General features: G+C 33.7%; 1 protein-coding gene and 1 pseudogene across 1 annotated transcript; one reads left to right on the forward strand and one right to left on the reverse strand.

Moving 5' to 3' along the window:
• Positions 1–8: 8 nt before the first annotated feature.
• Positions 9–709, forward strand: LOC149550178 (polyadenylate-binding protein-interacting protein 9-like). The gene is made up of 4 exons (XM_089794440.1): positions 9–86; positions 291–360; positions 494–531; positions 626–709. The coding sequence occupies exons 1-4, from the start codon at positions 9–11 to the stop codon at positions 707–709; spliced, it is 270 nt and encodes an 89-aa protein (XP_089650566.1).
• Positions 710–1,982: 1,273 nt separating this feature from the next.
• Positions 1,983–18,572, reverse strand: part of LOC149550179 (microtubule-associated protein TORTIFOLIA1-like) — a 177,496-nt pseudogene continuing 160,906 nt past the window's right edge.

The raw sequence follows: 18,572 nt of genomic DNA on the forward strand, positions 1-18,572 counted from the left end.
TAGGAACCATGATGGGATATTATCCTAGTAGGATCCTTCTTTTAAAGACTACAATTCTTCCAATTAACCCTACATATCTTCTAAAAGTGAGCGATGTGATCAATCCTTTTTATTTTTATTTATATAAAGCATGAGATTATGTGGCAGGAGTTAGGGTGGAATTAATTTTAATTTTCTAGTTGGTACATATACCTATAATATTTTTGTCATGCAAATGAATTGAAATGACTACAAGGATGCATTATAGTTTTAGTTTAGTGGATTTCATTTGTTTTAATTTCTATCTGCAGTCTGAAGATGAGCAAGAGATGTGTGCTCACACAATATACTATACAAACATTGACAAAAAGGTGAGGTTTAGTGATTTAGTGACATTTAGTGTGTGATATCTAAGTCAAAGTTGCATTGAATTGTGTCATTTTTGTACTGTTATAATAGTTGTGTGGATCACTAGTTAATGGTGGGTTCTCAATTGCTTTGCTGGTTTCTCAAGCAAACGTACATATGTTTTTTGAATCACTTTATGGTGAGGTGGGTGCTAGAACAACATCCTTCTCTTATTTATTTGATACTTTTGAGAAAAATTCCAACTTGGTTGATGATTTTTTTTTAAGCCTGCATTCAGGTTTCTCATTTAAGACTGCTTGGAAATTCTGTTCATTCAACCCATATTGGATTTTTTGAATTTGTATTGTTAAGTAATCCTTGAGTATTTTGAATTTATGTATCCTCTACACTAGGAAAAAATATGTGTGATTGTTACCTATATCCAATTTTAAGGTTAACTTATTAAAATTTATAGGCATTTGGATTATAAGTTCATCAATGCATGGGTTTCTTTCCAAGTTTCACCTTTTTGATCATATTTAATTATTGTTTAGTTTAAATATGTATGTGCTAGTTACATAACACATTAATGTTCGAATCACCCTTTTCAAATTTGGGACAAATTCAATATAAACTAGCTCATATATCTTTCAAAAATCTCTATCAAATGTCTACATATGTAAGAAATTGATAAAATAAGTAAACATATGTAATATCAATAATTAGTGTTTGTGTAACCAATACAATTTGTATGATGAAGTTAAAAGGTGAACCTCTATAATAGGCTGGAGATGAAATAATTTCTACAGAAAGGATGCTGTGATAGAGGAGTAACACTAATTTTTGCAAATGTTTAGGTACAACAATTATCATGATAATGTAGTTTTTTGAGTCAATTTCATTGACCCATGTTTCATGAGTGGTGTATTTTTCCAAATATCCTTCTTAATATTCTTCAAATTCTCCATCAACTTCTCTCTAAAGATTTCACAAACATCAATTTGTGCATTCTCTTTCAACATTCTAGGGCACTGCATAGTGGTAGTAGAAATGGAATTTATCCTATTGCTCTTGTAAACTTTGTAACCAAGTACCATAGATGCAAATTTTACATCTTCCTACTTAATATCTTCTACTATCATAGCTCTTCAATCCTATTTCAATTTTTCCAACTGTGTAACCAAATCTCTATATCTTTGTATCTTTGTATCTTGATCCATGACCTAGATTTGAACTTGTCCTATCTTTCGATTTAGCAAATGAACTTTTATTGTAGCATCTTCTTGCTAAATATCTTCTACTATCATAGCTCTTCAATCCCATTCTTAGATACATGCTTACTAATGAATAATTATTTGAACCTCAAAAGTGGAACACATCCACATATTTGATCTAACAAGTAGTTCTCCATCTCTTATAATCTGAAAATTTTTTACTAGGTTGCTAAAATACTTACAAAATCTCAAAATCATCATGAAATATCATACTAGTGTCTATGACAAAGGAAAAACATACTCTTTGGTGAAAGTGAGAGTTCAATTGGGACATTTTCATGCCTAAAGAAGATAACATAAAGAAGCTCTCGACTCATTTTTGTCAATCTCCATTGGAAGAAAGAGAAGTGTTGACATGAAAAATATTTTATGCTCCTTTGATTAGCTACCTTTCAATGAGTCCACCATCCAAAGAATAGACAACTTGGATGCACTCTGAGCAATGAAGTTTCTATTTGAAGAATTAGAAAAATGCTTTGATGAAGCCTCTTGTAAGGTTGATAACATGTCTTTCTTTACATCAAAAGAGAGGCCCAGATAATCTAAGCCATTGCTTGTGATCAAGTCAACAACCTAAGCATCAAGAAAAAATTTAATATAAATGAGATAATATATGAAACTTATATTGGTTATTTCTTTCAAAATGGTGCTTTGGTTTGGATACTTATGCAGAAATTTGGAGAAAAGAAAATCAAATGTTGGGCACCAAAGATATCATAGATTCCAAACAAAAATTAGTAAACCCCACCATTGATCTAGACTAGTCTCCATGAAAATCATGCAAATGTTGAAGGATATAATATTTAAAAAGACCTCTTATGATTTCTTGATAATAGAGAGATGGGGGATGACATGTAAATGGTGTAGTCATAGTAATTTTTTTAAAGGACTACATCAATATAATCTTCAAAATTAACAAAAAATCATAACCTTTAGCCAATGAAATAAACTATAATTATCGTTATACCAAAACAAAAGAATACATATCCTATTAGTACATGTTCATTGGATAAATCATGTGTTGAATGTAGGGGACTACTGAACCCAAGAATTTTTGCTTCAACAAGAAATGTTTAAGAGCATGCATCATTTCCAAAATGGATACTTTAGATAAATGTTCCAACACATGACCAATCCAATTCATAAGCCTAATCAACAAGAGATCATCACCAATGCAAAGGACCTTGCCCAATGCTAACTCTACATCCCCTTTCCATAGAGATTCTACTGATCATGTCCAAACACTCCAAAAAATGACACTGCCCTAACCTATCTTGCTATTCAATAAATTGTTAGTGGCTATTGGCCATGAATTTACTTTCACAGAATCACACACTATTTTTTCATCCTTGCCTGCAACCTACATACCAAAGAAGGAAATAGCTTCATCTTATGATACTAGCAATGTGCTCCTTACTAAGGGACCCTCATTAGACCTATTTATGTCCCGTGCTTTGGTAAATATTTGATTTCCTTCCAAATTTTCCAATATAGACCTTTGAGTGTCATTAGAAATAAACTCAATGGTCACCCACTTTTATGTCCCCTGGACATCTACCAAGGGATTACCAAAAGACCACCCCACAAGCTTTTGAACTTCCTATCCCATATATTGATCCCCATTTCAGCTCCATATGATGCACCTCTTCCAAATCTACTCATAGATGACCCCTTAGATGCATAAGTTATGCAAGTGGGTATTTTCCTTCATTTTTCTTCCAAAATTTGCAGCTTAAAAGCATAGAACCAGAAAATTTACAAAAAATAGCCCTTCCATCTTCAAAAGTTGTGATCCTACCAACTGATAAAGAAAGATCCTAAGCCATTTCATCTATAGTTCTTTCTAAACCATGTACCCTTGTTTCTCGAGAATGCAACCCATCTTGTGAACTTCCCATAAACATCTAAAAGTACAACAATTGAAAAAAAAAATTAAGTTTTTAACTATCTAGAAAAAAAATGCAAGCAATTGCAAGCAATGAAAGTACTAAGCACATTTCAAACTTCATGTTCAGTTAATTTTTTATCTATTATCTGTGTCCATACTTCACAGTGCACCCAAAAAGTTTTAAGTTCCATCTAGGCATGCATAAAATCAACTAACATGCTAGATCAACAATGAATGCAACATATGATTGGTCCTACCTATTGGTGCTCAAAATTGTAGCCCAAATTTTGAGCACTATTGAGAAAATTGAGCCCTATAAATGCTTTTTGATGAGATTGTACCTGGCTGTACAATCATGAAATTGAGCCCCATGAGGTGTTTAATATTTCTAACAGCTTTCATTTAGTGCATCTATGTGTTTCATGAAGTTAAATTGATATTTTGAGTCATTTGGCGAAGTCCTATTTTGAGCAAATGTCAAATCTACATTTTTCACCAATGTCAAATAGTAACAGGAAGCTGTGTTTGTCATTGAATGTTTCACACCCAGAATTGTGTCATGATACACCACTTTGGGAGTTTCTAGTGTCTATACCTAAGAACCTATGTTTTAGATTTTGAGTCATTTTGAATCCATTTGACTAGGTTTTGAATCCCTCAAAGTTGGTAGTTTATTGTTTTCATTGCTGATGCACATTGTACATAATTCTGGGAAGCTCTATTTGACATGTTATAAATTTTGACCAATTGACTGAAATACTAAATTTCTTTTTGCACTGTATTTTAGATGTCAGAGACTTGTTATGTTTCAAGTTTCAGCTTATGAAGAATCTGTTTGATTAGTTTTCAAATGTGATTCCAAACACAATTTCTAAAGTTTTACTAGTGTCAGTATTTGCAGACTGATTGGTACCCCTATTCGGGATATCATAACTTGAGATCCGTGATTGGTAAGATTGAATGGATTGTACCCCTGCATTGTCCTCTAAAAATACTTTAAGTGTGCTAGTTTACAAGTCATGATGAATCTATATGCACACCTTTTCAGGTCATTTCCATTTGCAAAAAATGCTTTTCTACCATTCTTTCCAGTTAACAAATCCAAGTAGCTCACTTTGACCGCTCGCCAAATGCAACCAGTTAGTTGTCATGAGCCCAAATTGTAGATTCATGTTGTCCTCATGAAAGTGAATCAATATCCCAATTTTTGTCCTCCCAAGTGTCAGTTTGCCTTCTTTTTGAAGCCAAATCCGAATGCAATTTAGTGTTTTCTGACATGTTTGCTTGCAGGTTGTTCTGAGAGGTCAACTTTGATGGTCAATATCTTTTGACTGAGAATTCATCATGAGATGTGACAGGGTAAAAGTGTGTGGAACAGAGAGTCAGCCTGTCTGATTTTAGAGCTCAGTCAGATGCTCAGGTCAATTTTTAAAGCCAGTTGATAGACCCTACTAGCAGAAAGTCGTAGTTTGCAAAAAGATGTAAAATGAGTTTCAAATTCTTTTTCAGTGGTTGAATCTATTTCAGATTAGTGCCAAAGAGTAAATGAGGTAGTTTTGCACTTCAGATGTTCGAAAATAATATTTTTTTTAGCCAAACCCACTTTGGGGCCCGACTAATCCCATCAAATTGATTTCACAAAGTTAAGGAAATGCTTGCAAGTGTAAGGCTAGATAAAGGGGAGTCATGAGCAAGAAATGGTGAAGGGGACACACCACATACATAGTAATCAATTAGAGAAGGCACATTCATACAGGGAGCCTCCTTGGAGATAGGAAGGAAACGGTCAAAAGCAGCATCTAAGATACAAGCATTCATCTTGAGAGCACTCATTCAAACCAAAAATGAAGCATTTGAATTAGCTGATAACCGCAGGTACAAATAGGGGCTTTAGCCATGGAGGGTGAAATCTACGCTAGATTTGGTAGCCGCAAGTGCTGTCCACATTAAAGAAAACCCAATCTAAAACAAAGGCATTACAATTAAAATATGCATGGGTTTCATGCCAAATAAGAAAACTACCTATGCATCTATGTTGAGGAGTAGAAACTACCAAGAGGAATTCATGCCAATAAACAAGGCAGAGGGTGTTAAAGCATGAAATCCCCATGCAAAGGAGAAAACATAAGTTGTAGCATTAGAACCATATGGGGAGGAGCCTCACATTTTAAAATTTGAAAGCATGTTGGAGGCTCTTGACAACTTGGAAGTAGGGCAAGAACCTTCACATGCTTAGTAGGGGTGTCTATAGCACAAAAGAGGCTCGACAAAGTAGGGAAATAGTAGGAGACTCCAAAACATCCAAGGCCACCCATGCATCTATAGCAGTTCACATTTTATTTGTACATAAAACCACTGGCACCCCACATCAAGGGAAGAGGGTAGGGTGGCATGAAAAAGGAGCCCCAGTCACTGCATAAATGGGCATCCATGACAGGGGTGCTATTTGGAGAGGTCACAATTTATGGGGAGAAGCTATTGAACAACATAAAAGGGGATGTTCAGAGGCGAAGGCATCATTTTGTACATCTGCAAGAGCTCCGAGGCAATCCATGTTTATAGAGCAAGGGACCTCCACGTAGAAGGCAATAGAGCCATTAGATTTACTAATCTTGCACCAATAGGAGATGTTGTTACTTTGACAACACATGATTAATTAAATCCCACATGCTTTGAGTTTGAGTTCTACAATAGAATTTATAGAATCAAATTAGGAGTGAGGTAAAACAAGTGAAATCACATTATCCCACATTTGTGAGGATAGAGGAAGTTTAAGAGTTTAAATAGAACACAACACTCTAACTATTATGAATTAAAGATAGAGGCTTTTGTGAAAGTAAGCTTGTGCAAGTGGGTCTAACCTAGACAACTAGAGGTATGATGAAAATAATTTTGAATGAACATGCATAATAAGGAGGGTGACATCAGCAATGCTGCAGGTGACCAAAAACTCAAAAATTTGACACCTTGTTACTTTACTAGCCGAGAAATATTAGAAATTTGACTAGCAACATAGAAATTCATTGAAAAAATCCAAAAATTGGTGAGAGTAAACTCCAATGTAAAATACAATGTAGGTCCCGCATGTAGTTGCAGTCAGGGAGCCAACATGCGACAAGTGGTAGTATGTGCGACTAGGCAATGATGTGGCTAGATCAAAAATAAAGGAAGGAGATCATGCCATGTGGCACATCCCGTGGTCCTTGCTATCTCACCAAGGAGAAGTTTCTCACACAATAACATGGCGACATAGCGAGGGTAGAGGTGATGATGACATGAGGCAGCAGGTCCTGATAGTGCTGACATGGCAGATGTGAATTTCGACCAATAATAGAGTTCCATGTGGTGATGAGGTGGTGATGATGAGGTAGGTTTTGATTGGGCAGTGATTGGGTGATGACGGAGCAACAAGGCAGCCAATCAGAAGACGACACATGGTGAGGTCGATCAATCAAGTTTGACCCAAATTGAAAAGGCTGAGAAAAATGAATGATTTCAAATATAAAATTCATTTTTATATTTTTAGGGTTGGTTTCATGTGCAATCATCAGACATTTTAAATAATATTTGAACTTTATAAGAAGTTTAAATTTTTGCAAAATGTGTGCAAACCTATGAATGGGAGCCCGAAACTTCAGAGGGCCATAACCTGGGCATTTTTTTAATCCAAAATAGGTGTTTCAATATACCATTGGAACTGTGAAGAGATGAACTTTCTGAATATGAGATCAAATTGTGCACAGGTGCTCACCAATTCAAGCTATAAGCTAATTTGTGAATTTTGGGATGTTCTCAGTAGAATAGGCAAATTTCAACATTGATCATCAGAATTGGTTAAATGATAGATATGAAGGCTTGGTGAAATGTGAAAGTGAAGAAAATCAATTCTAAGATGTTTTCTTGGTTTCTTGAGGTTATTGTAATTGGATTTTCACTTTTTATCGTGAATTCACTTTGGCATTAAAAATCAGTTACATTCTTTCATCATGAAATTTCTTAGATTTTTCTACCTTGTAGAGGCTAAATGATGAGATCTAGATATGCAGTTATAGAGAGAAGGTAGAGAGAGGCTTTTTCACCTTCTTAGGAAGGAATTCAAAGGGGACACATGTGAATTGCAAGTTGAATCTAGGAATTACCCTCATGATATTTATACTTTCTTCTCTTTTGTAAGGGTTGGAATTTTGGAAAGTTTTCTCTGGAATGAAAACACTTAGCAGAATTGGCTCTAGAATTGGTGAATTTTGCATGGAATATTTGGGATGTGCTTGTTCCAGACCATGAAGCTTTGCTTAGGCTATGATACCCCCTTCCTATCCCATCAGTTTCTCATTCCCGCCATTTTCTCTCTTGTATGACAGCATATGTTATTATACAGTCTAGTTTATTAAATATTTTTGAGTCAATTTTATGCATTTTCATGTATTATTTCAAGGAAATGAACACAAAGAATAGCAAGGGTTGAGTTTCATTTCAAATCTTGTCTCCATTCTCAGTGAGTTGTAATGTTTTATGATCTTTGAACAAAGAGCTTAGGTCATAGTTGTAGTCCCTTAATGTTGTATGTTGTTTCATTGTTGCTTGCAATTCAAGGAATTATGTAAATGCTTCAGAGAAATCAATAGGGTTGCAGATTTATTGAGGAGGATATTAGGTAAGAATGAGATTTAAATTGAACATTTATGTCTATTTACAAGGTGAATGGATAGATTAGATATCTGAATATATGAATAAGTATCAGATATCCAAGATGCATAAGAGAGATTTATGAATTTTCCCAATGGATCAGGCATTGATCAGCTATAGGGTCATTAAGTTGTTGTCTATACATGGTTTTCATCCACTTTCCTCACCTACATAAAATCAAATCAAATTCAAACCATCTTTACATTTTATGTTGAAGAGTTGAAAAGTCTAACCCTCACTCAGCTTATGAATGTCATAGATTTTCATTTGGCTACTGTAGATCTATGTTATTCCATGAGTTATTAGGAGAAATAAGGGGTTTTCATCTACAGTAAATGGATTCAGGGATATGTTTTGGACTGGTATGGTATCAATTGAATCTAAGGTTTACTCGCCTAGGTCTTGTAGAGCCTAAAGTAGAAGAAGGGTCAAGACATATAGTTGGCCCGGTGTCTGAAATGGCATGTTGAAAATGGGAGCTAGCTACCTCTAGATATGTCATATTCTCATTGGGATAATTGAAAACCCTCCAGCATTTTCAAACACCAACACTACCATCCATTATAGTTTGTATAAAATTATCCAATAAAAGGATAAACATACTACTATAAAAATGCCCAGAGAAAAGTAGAGAGTAAAAATAATCAGAGCAACCCTTGAACACTCATAACGTAGCCTCAATTAAATGAACATCATCTAGTGAGCCAACTTTTTCTTAGAACACAAGAGTCCATATCTTTATATTTAGGCTTTAGTACATTACTAAGGAACATATCAAAGCTTGATGAAAAAGACATTTTAGGGCAACTGTAACTTGCAAGCATCATGAGTACCATTTGCATGCATCGACAAAGTACTCCCATGGGAACACGTGTATTAGTTCTTTCTTAGGACATCTCTTCATCATGATTTCTCAACGTAAAACCACAAAAATATTAAGCTTGAAGAAACATGGGTGCTAAGATTAAACAATGGCCTCTTCATAATGATTTCTCGCCTAGATGCAGTGAGTGCAATGTTCATTTCATTTTCATGAGAGATGGGTTCTTGTGAACTAGGAATCATGAAACATGGGTCAATGAATTTGACTCAAAACCTACATGGTTCAATCCTAGAAGCAAAAATTAAATTTACCAACTAGAGTTATCAAGAAGTCTAAAGAACTGACATAATTGAAAGAGTTATTGGCACTTTAAAATTTGCATTGTTTCCAGATACATTCTTTTCAAGAAGTACCAACTAGTTTTAAAGTCAACAATAACTTAAGGAGAAACTAGGGTAGCCTTCTTTTGTAAATCATCTTTGTCTCTTCAAGAGTTAACATAAAATTTCTCTTATTCCCTATATATTGCAAATATTATTAATTCGCTTTGACTTTCCATGCACTTGCACTAATATCTTAGTGATCCTTTAAATTTTGCAACATCTGTCAAAGAATTTTGAGCCTTACCCATGGTGTTGTGCTGTAAGCTTTCCAAATCCTCAAGAAAAAATAGGAAATTTTTTACTATTTTGGACTTGGGAATGATTCTATGGCAATAGAAATTATAAGCACCTAACTAACTTTGAAATTTATCATAAGAGCTTTTAGCCTTTTACTAAGATGGGTGAGAAGATAATAAAATTGTTGTCATTAACAAACAACTAAACAAGTAGTTAAACTAACAATAGCGACGAGAAACACTTATGAAAAATTAGAAGCTCTGAGGTTGGACTCAATAAAAAATGGCTGGAATCTAAAATGAGAAACTTGAATATAAATAATAGAACCTTGCACTTTTTTTTCTATTGAATATATGATTTGTAATAGAGATGAATGGACCATTATTAAAAAACATAAAAAGAAATAGATTGCACACAATCATATTGCATGGTATTTATTTCTCATGCATGTCAACTAAAGGGCATCTAAGGAGCAATACCTGATAGCTATTCTTCAAAGAATTCTAACTAACAAGTTTGTTATGATATTGACTATAAACTCATATGTCTTCAGCTCTTCCAATTCAAAACAATGGGATATTTTGTAGACCTAAAAAGATTAAGATTTTAGCAAGTTACCTTCATAAGTTCCAACAAGTTGGATTGCTGATTTTCAATCTGAACAAGTTGTTTCCTCATCATAGGAAATTCATTTGAATTTTTGTCATTGCATTGGATCTTAAAACTATTTCTGCATACATCACGTGTGTTCTACTTCTCATTAGGAACAATCTCAATGTTGGGTTTCAAATCTAAATGTTGGTCCTTCACAACACATTTGGTGTCACAATCTGAGGGTCTTAGGGCTTCTAATTTTTTCACTATCTCTGTATCTTGTATCTTGATCCATGATCTAGATCTAAACATTTCCTATCTTTCGATTTAGTAAATAAACTTTTATTATAATAGCTTCCTACTTAATATCTTCTACTGTCATAGCTCTTCAATCCCATTTCAATTTTGTCAACTATGTAACCAAATATTTCTTAGTAATCCTTAGAGTAGATACATCACATCATGCATTGAAGTTTATGACTACTTCTAAAATTGATGCAATAGGTAGGGTGGTGGTATCCAAAAACACAACAAGAGTTTGAAATTTCAGAGGTTTAGACACTTGACCTATCCAAAAGAACTCAATTGCTTTAGGAACCTAACTTGCTAAAGCCTTCTAAAATACTCTCAATTTAATGATTGTGATCTTACAAACTCCCAATTACTTGGATTCAAGGGATTCTAAGGTTCCAACATAATCCAAGTACCCTAATTCCCACAACACTTCCTCAAACTACTACAAAAGCTCAATTTTCTACCTACTAAGCTTTTTGCATACTTGAAATGGAAATAACTCTTTCATTTCTCAAGGCACTAAGTAAGAAAATGATATTTTTAGACACCCTTTACAAATTTCTTCAACATATCAAAAGCTTTTATATGACTTCTTTGGACCAAGCCTACTATCTATAATAGATTCCCTATTTTAATACACAAAATTAGCCAGTTTAACAAAGGAAGTACCCTTTGATGATCTCCTATCAATCCCAATTCATAGAAAGAGCCTAGTTATGTTGTAAATTGACCAAATCCCAAAGGAATTAGACTTCAGTACCTTGCAAATGCAAAACCCCAAATATCTCCTCAAACCCTTATTTTCTATGGTTTCCTCAATCTCCTGGTTCCACACCCTTCTGAACCAAATTGGTGATGGATTCACCATCAACTAAACATTATACAATGTTCCCAAACACAAAACATACCCTTTTTTAGGCTAGATTAGTTACTGCTATACTTGATCCACCATTTCATTATTTTTCCTTCACTATTCTTCATTGTGATCACCCTGCTCACCCACGAATCTACATTTGAGATGTTAATAAACTATAATATAGGTTAGACCATTTCATTCCATGAAGGTTAGGCCTTTATTTTCATGGAATGACTGTCATTCCTATGAAAGCCTTACTGTGACAGTAATGGAAAATTAAGAAAATGTTGTTTTAAATTAAATAACATGACAATAGCCTCAAAATAATGGTAAATTCATTCAATAATGATAGTGATTGAATAATTTAAACTTTTTAATTCAGAAAACATTTAAATTTTTGTGAACTCCTTGTTATTTTCTACATTTATGAAGATGGATTCTCTTATTGGTGTGTATTCTCATGATTTTGTTATAAGGTTGACTATCTGATGAAAATTTTAATGGTTGTTGTATGAGACTATTCTAGGGGCTTCATAGAAGAAGTGGTTTGCCTTTGGGCTTTAGCTCTAAAATATTTTTGTTTTCCATAATATTTGCACCATGAAGGTTGAAATGGGCTAAGTGAATCAGGTTGTAATTTGGGCAAGAAATAAATAAATTTAAATTAGAACTATGTCAAAAAATAAAATTCAACAATATATTGATAAGGCTAGCCCATTTCTATAGGCTTTATGGGATTGATGTTTAAAGTACTAGTTGCCTACGGATTTAGTTTAGGATTGCAAATTTTACATCAACTTCTATTGTCTCTTGAAATATTAATTGCATCCCACCCACATGATTTCTTTGATTCTCGTAGTACAATCTCCACTATACTTTGTGGCTCTCGAGTTATATATTGTTCCATCAGTAGGAGTGCATCAATCTTTCAAATTGTAGGATTACTAGTACTGCCATGGTTCCTAAAGTAGAAGGGTTCCACTCTCAAATTCTGTGTAGCCTATATTTGTAGGGCTGGTATTTAAATTTTACAACATACCACTATTTACATTGGTACCCACAATTTATGACCAGTGCACTGGTAATTACTCTTTAAAATCTCTATAATTTTAACATATAGAAAATATTTGTGTAGTCTTAGCATATAGAAGGCTTATAATTCAACAACAAATTTGGCAGAGTATAACACTTAAAACTATGGAAGGAATCACAATTTTGTTGCACATTTTTTTTGCATATAGAAAAGATTTATGTAGTCTTAGCATATAAAAGGCTTATATTTCTAGAACAAATTTGGTGGAGTATAACACTTAAATGTGGAAGGAATTGAAACTTTTTTGTTGCATGGATTTTTCAATATCTTTGTATCTTTGCATATAGGAAAGATTTATGTAGTCTTAGCATATAGAAGGCTCATAATTTTGCAGCAAATTTGGCAAAGTATAACACTTAAATGTGGAAGGAATTACAATTTTGATTATCTTTCTTTTTTTGGCATGTAGAAAAGATTTATGTAGTATTTGCATATAGAAGGTTTACAATTCCACAAAAAATTTGGTAGAGTTTTGGATTGTGATAAATAACAATTTTAAATCTACATAGTATTGGCTTCTGCAAGGGTTTACAAATTTGTAGTTTGGTAACATTTCAATCTATATTTGTAATCTCACCATATAGAAAGATGTTACAATTTTAAATCTTAGTTGTTAGTTTATTGAAGGGATCACAATTTTGTTGTCTGGCAATTTTTCATTTGACATCTATAACCCACCATATTGAAGACATTATAATATTCAAAAGATGTAGTATTCAAAATATTGAATTGTGTAAATCTTAGATTATTTAGGAATCTTCATCTCTATTACTTTGGCATGCATGTGACCTTCTACATTATACATGCAAGTTAACTCTCACTAATGCACTAATTTAGCAGCTATAATTAGTAAGTAGTGTTGGCTTTCAGAGTCCTACTGATGGAATTGTCCTTTTGATATTCTTTGATTTTATCAAGGGTTGCACTAAATATGTAATCATCAAGCATTGTAGGTAAAATTTATTAGGCTTCTAATGGCTGAATATTACAGGCTCTTCTATAGTTCAATGGACTCAATTTAAATTTTTTTTTTTTTTAAAGAGAGAACTAACCTAAGAATTTGTAAGCATGCTATTTTCCTTTTGCTTGAAAGTGTTCGCCAATCTTGGTTAGGTGTCAAAAAAGCCCTTCCTAAAGTGTTGGCCAGAATACACTAATTAGTTTGCACCAAATAGTAGATGTGCTTAAGCCTTAACAAATAGTAGATATTCCAACCATTGTTAAAATAGTCCTTAATATTTAAGACCATTGATGAGCATTAACGAATAGCTGGAATTCTGTTTTTGATGTACGAGAGTAAAAAACACTTCAGCAGCCTTGAATACTTTGAGCCACAAGAAAGACTTCAATTGAGAAGGTGGTAAATTCTTCTTGTAAGTTAGCTTAGATCCTTCTTTATACTCCACTACAACCTAGAATCCTATATGGATTGGCACTACTTTTAAAGTGTTGCATCAAATTAGTTGATTCTCCTACAATAATGATCCTAAAACTAATTAATCTTCATTTCAGGCCTTCTACACTCAATGAAACTGTCACTAGTACATTAGTAAGCAACAAATTTGGACCAGTAGGGAGTTGTGGCCTTCTAAAATTTATTTATTTTTCCATCTGTACATAGATCAATATCCATGATCTAATGATAAATCAGAAAGTATCATCTAAATGTCAAATATACTTTGCATCAATCCTTTGGATAGCAACTCTACTAGCTAAGACTTATTTTGCATCAATGTTTCAGAATGCACTTAGAGTTTGATTCAAAACATTGCTGCAAAAGATACCTAATACACTCAAATTCAAAAAGAAAAAAGTGTACTGAATGTTTTATAATTTCTCTTTCCATCCATGATTGGATCAGCACCTATGATATAATGATAAATCAGAAACTGTCATCTAAATGTCAAATACTTTGAATCAATGTTTTCAATAACAACTCTACCAACTATCATATATTTAGGTTCAATTTTTTAGACTAGATTTTGGATATCATTCAAAACATTGCTACAAAATAAATATGATAAAAAAAAAAAAATTATAGTCAGTGTTTTAAATTATGAAAGTTTGATGTTTTCAAAATTATGTATTTTTAGAGCACAATATAATGTCTTTTTTATGGCATTGAGTCAGTAAAACTATATGATTGAAAATATTGATATCAATTATATTAGACACGATGGAATCCAAAAGCTAATTTGTATTCAATATGCAGATGCCAAAAATATGAAGTTTTGAAGAATATACATTCCAAAACTATTATGAGCTATTTTATTCATTCTTTTGTTTGAGACATATGTATGATCTTATATGCTGATATAAAATAAATTTGTGAAAATAAAATGTAAACATCATAAACTATTTTGTGTGTTGTGTGCAGATGGTTAGCTATTGCCTCACACCTCCTAGGAAGAACAGACAATGAGATAAAGAATGTGTGGAACACCCATTTGAAGAAGTGTCTTCTCCAAATTGGTGTAGACTTAGTGACCCACACTCCTTGAGCTTACTATTTTTTCTCCCACCATATCCACAACTTCAAAAGGCAAAGAACTCCAAGAAAAACAAGCTCATTAGTAAGCAACAACTTACACTAGTACATTAGTAAGCATCAACTATCACTAGTACATTAGTAAGAAGCAACTTTGTAAAAATAAATAAAGATTAGTAATCACCTTGTGGTAGGTGATTATACCAATCTTGGATTGGGAAGCAGAAAATTTTAGTGTGAAAACACTTGTATATGTGCTTATTGGGTCAATGGGTTTGTTTCCTAATTTTTTGCTACCTTCTACACCTTCAATGTGGCTAGATAGAATGACATTTGGATACAACATTGGATCCAAATGTTGCCCTTCTCCATGAGGATCAACTCTACAAGGATCATTGATAATCTGAAGGAATGACATGGCCTCTCTTCCAATCTCTTAGTAGATTATTTATCCCATGTCAAAAATTGTACCCCTAATTTTTGCTCCTCCCTCATATTCATCCACCAATGATTTACAATGATCTAAAAATTCTTTTGGGTAGGTTGGAGGATTTCATAATTATTATAGATTTTCTAAATGGCTTTGTTTCTCATGTCACGTTTATATTAAAGTGACTTTAGTGTGTGTGATAGGTGGTTGTTCCAGCTTGGAGTGTGTGAGTGGCTTTTTTGGAGGTGAGGCTTGTCTCTTCCTCTAGAATGTTTGAGCTACATTTTTGTGCTTTGATGATTTTTCCCTTTTAGAATGTTGATTCTCACATAATGGATGTCTTGTTTGCAATCACCATCTATGAATACTTTTTTCATCCCCAATCAGCACACTCATAGATTTGGTTAAGCTGGTCCTTGGACAAGATGGATTTGGTAGTGTGGGATTGTGTTAGACTAGAGGTTCTACCCAATTGGAGGCTAGGGTTCTAGATGTAAATTTGAATGAGCATATTCAGAATTGTAATCAGGGTACTACTAGGAGTGGAAAATGTATTCCTTCCTGTTAAGTATCAGGAAGCTTTAGTGGGTCCAATTGAAGTCCTAGTATGAGGTTTTTTGTTGGTAGCTCTGTGTAGGGAGTTTTGATCATATGTTCCCAAAACAAGGAGCTTGACTCTATTTCCATGATCTAGCCAAGAATATTGATAGCTTGAGAGTTTAAAGAGTATCTTGAGGAAGGGATTCTTGGAAGTGGGGAGCCTTTTCAACTTGTTAGCTTCCTCCAGGAATAAGGCTACCCATGCTAAGAATTGGACCTTAATGGAGTCAGGTGTCTAGAGCTAGTTAGAGTATAGTTACAATGGTGCTATAGTTTTGCATGCAGACTGTAGTCCTTCATATTTTTGTAGTTTTTTAGTTATGCTAACTATGTTTGGCTACATGTGTGCATGGGTTCCTTAAAGTGGAAGGATTTGATGGCATTATAGTTTTAACTTTCTTGTCTAAAGTAGGTTGGTTTTGGGGTAATTTTACCCTATAATGTTGGAATAAGATTTTGTATTGGTAATTGACAAATTGTTAGCATTGAAAACTTTGCATGGGTTTCTAGGATAACCAATTTTCTATTGTAAAAAATTCTTTTATATTGTTGATGAGGGCCCAAAAAAAATCCTCAATTTAATGATAAAAAATGTTATTTACCTTAATTTCTTATATTGACTATTACAGATCTAAGATGTCTAGGCATAGCTGATATATGGCTCCATTTCATTCTTGATGAGAAATTTAAACCATTACTGTATGGTTCCCTTTCACCTTCCATTTAGTCATATGTTTAACCATGCTTTATGACCTTTTATCTCCTTCACATTTGGTGGGAAATATTTTGTTTTTCCATCATGTTCTTTATGATGGTAACCATCCCCTCATCACATCCTTTATTATAGTAACTATCTCCTAGGCTATAAGTAGTTTCAATTTATGGATAATGTTATAAAAGTGTGTTCCATTGCTTCCATATCTTCATCATCAAGTTTGAAATAATTGTATTGGACACATTTGGTCTGATGGCAGCACTTGTTTTGAAAATTTCAGGCATGTGAACCTATGCTTTTTGAAGTCTTCCACTAGTGCCCTTAATGTTTCATTAGAACATTTTAGACTATTTATCTTATCTAGATCAAAGGGTTTTGGGATCACCAACAAATAGAGAGACTAGACCAGCAAGGAAAAACACTTTCTTCTTCTACAAGTATTTCCTCTTCTTGAACCTTACCGACTTCCCCTTACTAATGCTTTAGTGTATGCACAATGGTTCAATCTATTGAATTTTTTTGGACTTAGCTGTGTTATATGTTAGGGAATAATATGATGGCCTTTAGGTGGGCTCAGACTACAATTATTGACAATACAAACTAACCTTTTAACTAGCTCTCCTCCCTTATCTCTTTCTCCAAGCTTCTGAAATGTCCCTTTTCTGATTTTATATGATATTTCAAGCCTCTAATCAGATCTTTAAGATCAAACAACCAATATTTCAAAGATCCACCAATTTCTCAATAAACCCCAAATCAGGTATGTCGAAAATATTGCCAAAAACTTCACAGCTTCACATATTATTAATAAATCTGAAAGTGAAATTTTTTATAGAAATTTCAGCAGAATAACAGCCTCAAAAATTAAATTTCTTGATATGTATAACATTTACACAAAAGCTCCCAAATAGAGGATAAAAACAATGCTCATCAGGCTCCCGAAAACAACATAGAACAGCCTGGAAACACCACAAAAAAACTAATAATCTATCATAAAAGTATAATAAAAAAAAAATACATATATTCAGCTTTATTTTACCATATAAATGTCTGATATACAGCAGCAACCCAAACTGATATGAAATACTCAACCGAAAACACCAAACTCTTACAAAAAACACACCCGAAAACCCACAAATCTGCACTATTCAGCACAAAGGCAAACTCTGCATGAGCATGCACATGGAATTACATCAAAATTCCATCCTTAGCCTTCCTAGAAACCTACAAACTCCCATTCTTGGGTCTCCTTCTCCACAGGTTTGGCAGCCTCTAAAGAACAACAAAGCAATGCGCAAAAATCAAGTTCTGGAATGAGCCTAAAATGCCTCCAAACCCCTTAAAAAAGGGAATAACCCTAACTCACGTCCAAGAGGGGTTAATAAAACATATTTTAATAATAATTTTCATTTATTAGCCCATTAGCTTCCAAAGATTATCCCCTTTTTCTGAAACTTCACCTTTTTGGGCCTGCCTGCCTTAGTAAAGATTATTATTTTTAATTATTTGAAAAGGGGACATGACAAGTCCTCCCCTTCCAAATATTGCTTGTCCACAAGCAATGGCTGAACAATAAACTAACCAATCCACCTAGATCCCAAATGTAGTCATGAACTATACTATTTTCAATTAACATAGGCTCCTGCAATATCCTCTGCAATATAAACAAGAGGAATCCATAATCCAACTGACAATTACAGCTCAACCAAACTCCAAAATCACAACTTCCACAATCAGAAACCCATAAGACACAAACTCTTAGAACATAAAAACCCAATTAAAGTGGACAAATCAAATTGCCAACACAGTAAATACCATCAACGCATCCCACTGGCCTATACAGAATGTACAATCCAACTCTGCAACAATGGTGAATGCTCCCGA

Source organism: Cupressus sempervirens, chromosome 7, assembly GCF_028749045.1.
Source record: "Cupressus sempervirens isolate cs-2001-9-10 chromosome 7, ASM2874904v1, whole genome shotgun sequence".
Taxonomy (NCBI): domain Eukaryota; kingdom Viridiplantae; phylum Streptophyta; class Pinopsida; order Cupressales; family Cupressaceae; genus Cupressus; species Cupressus sempervirens.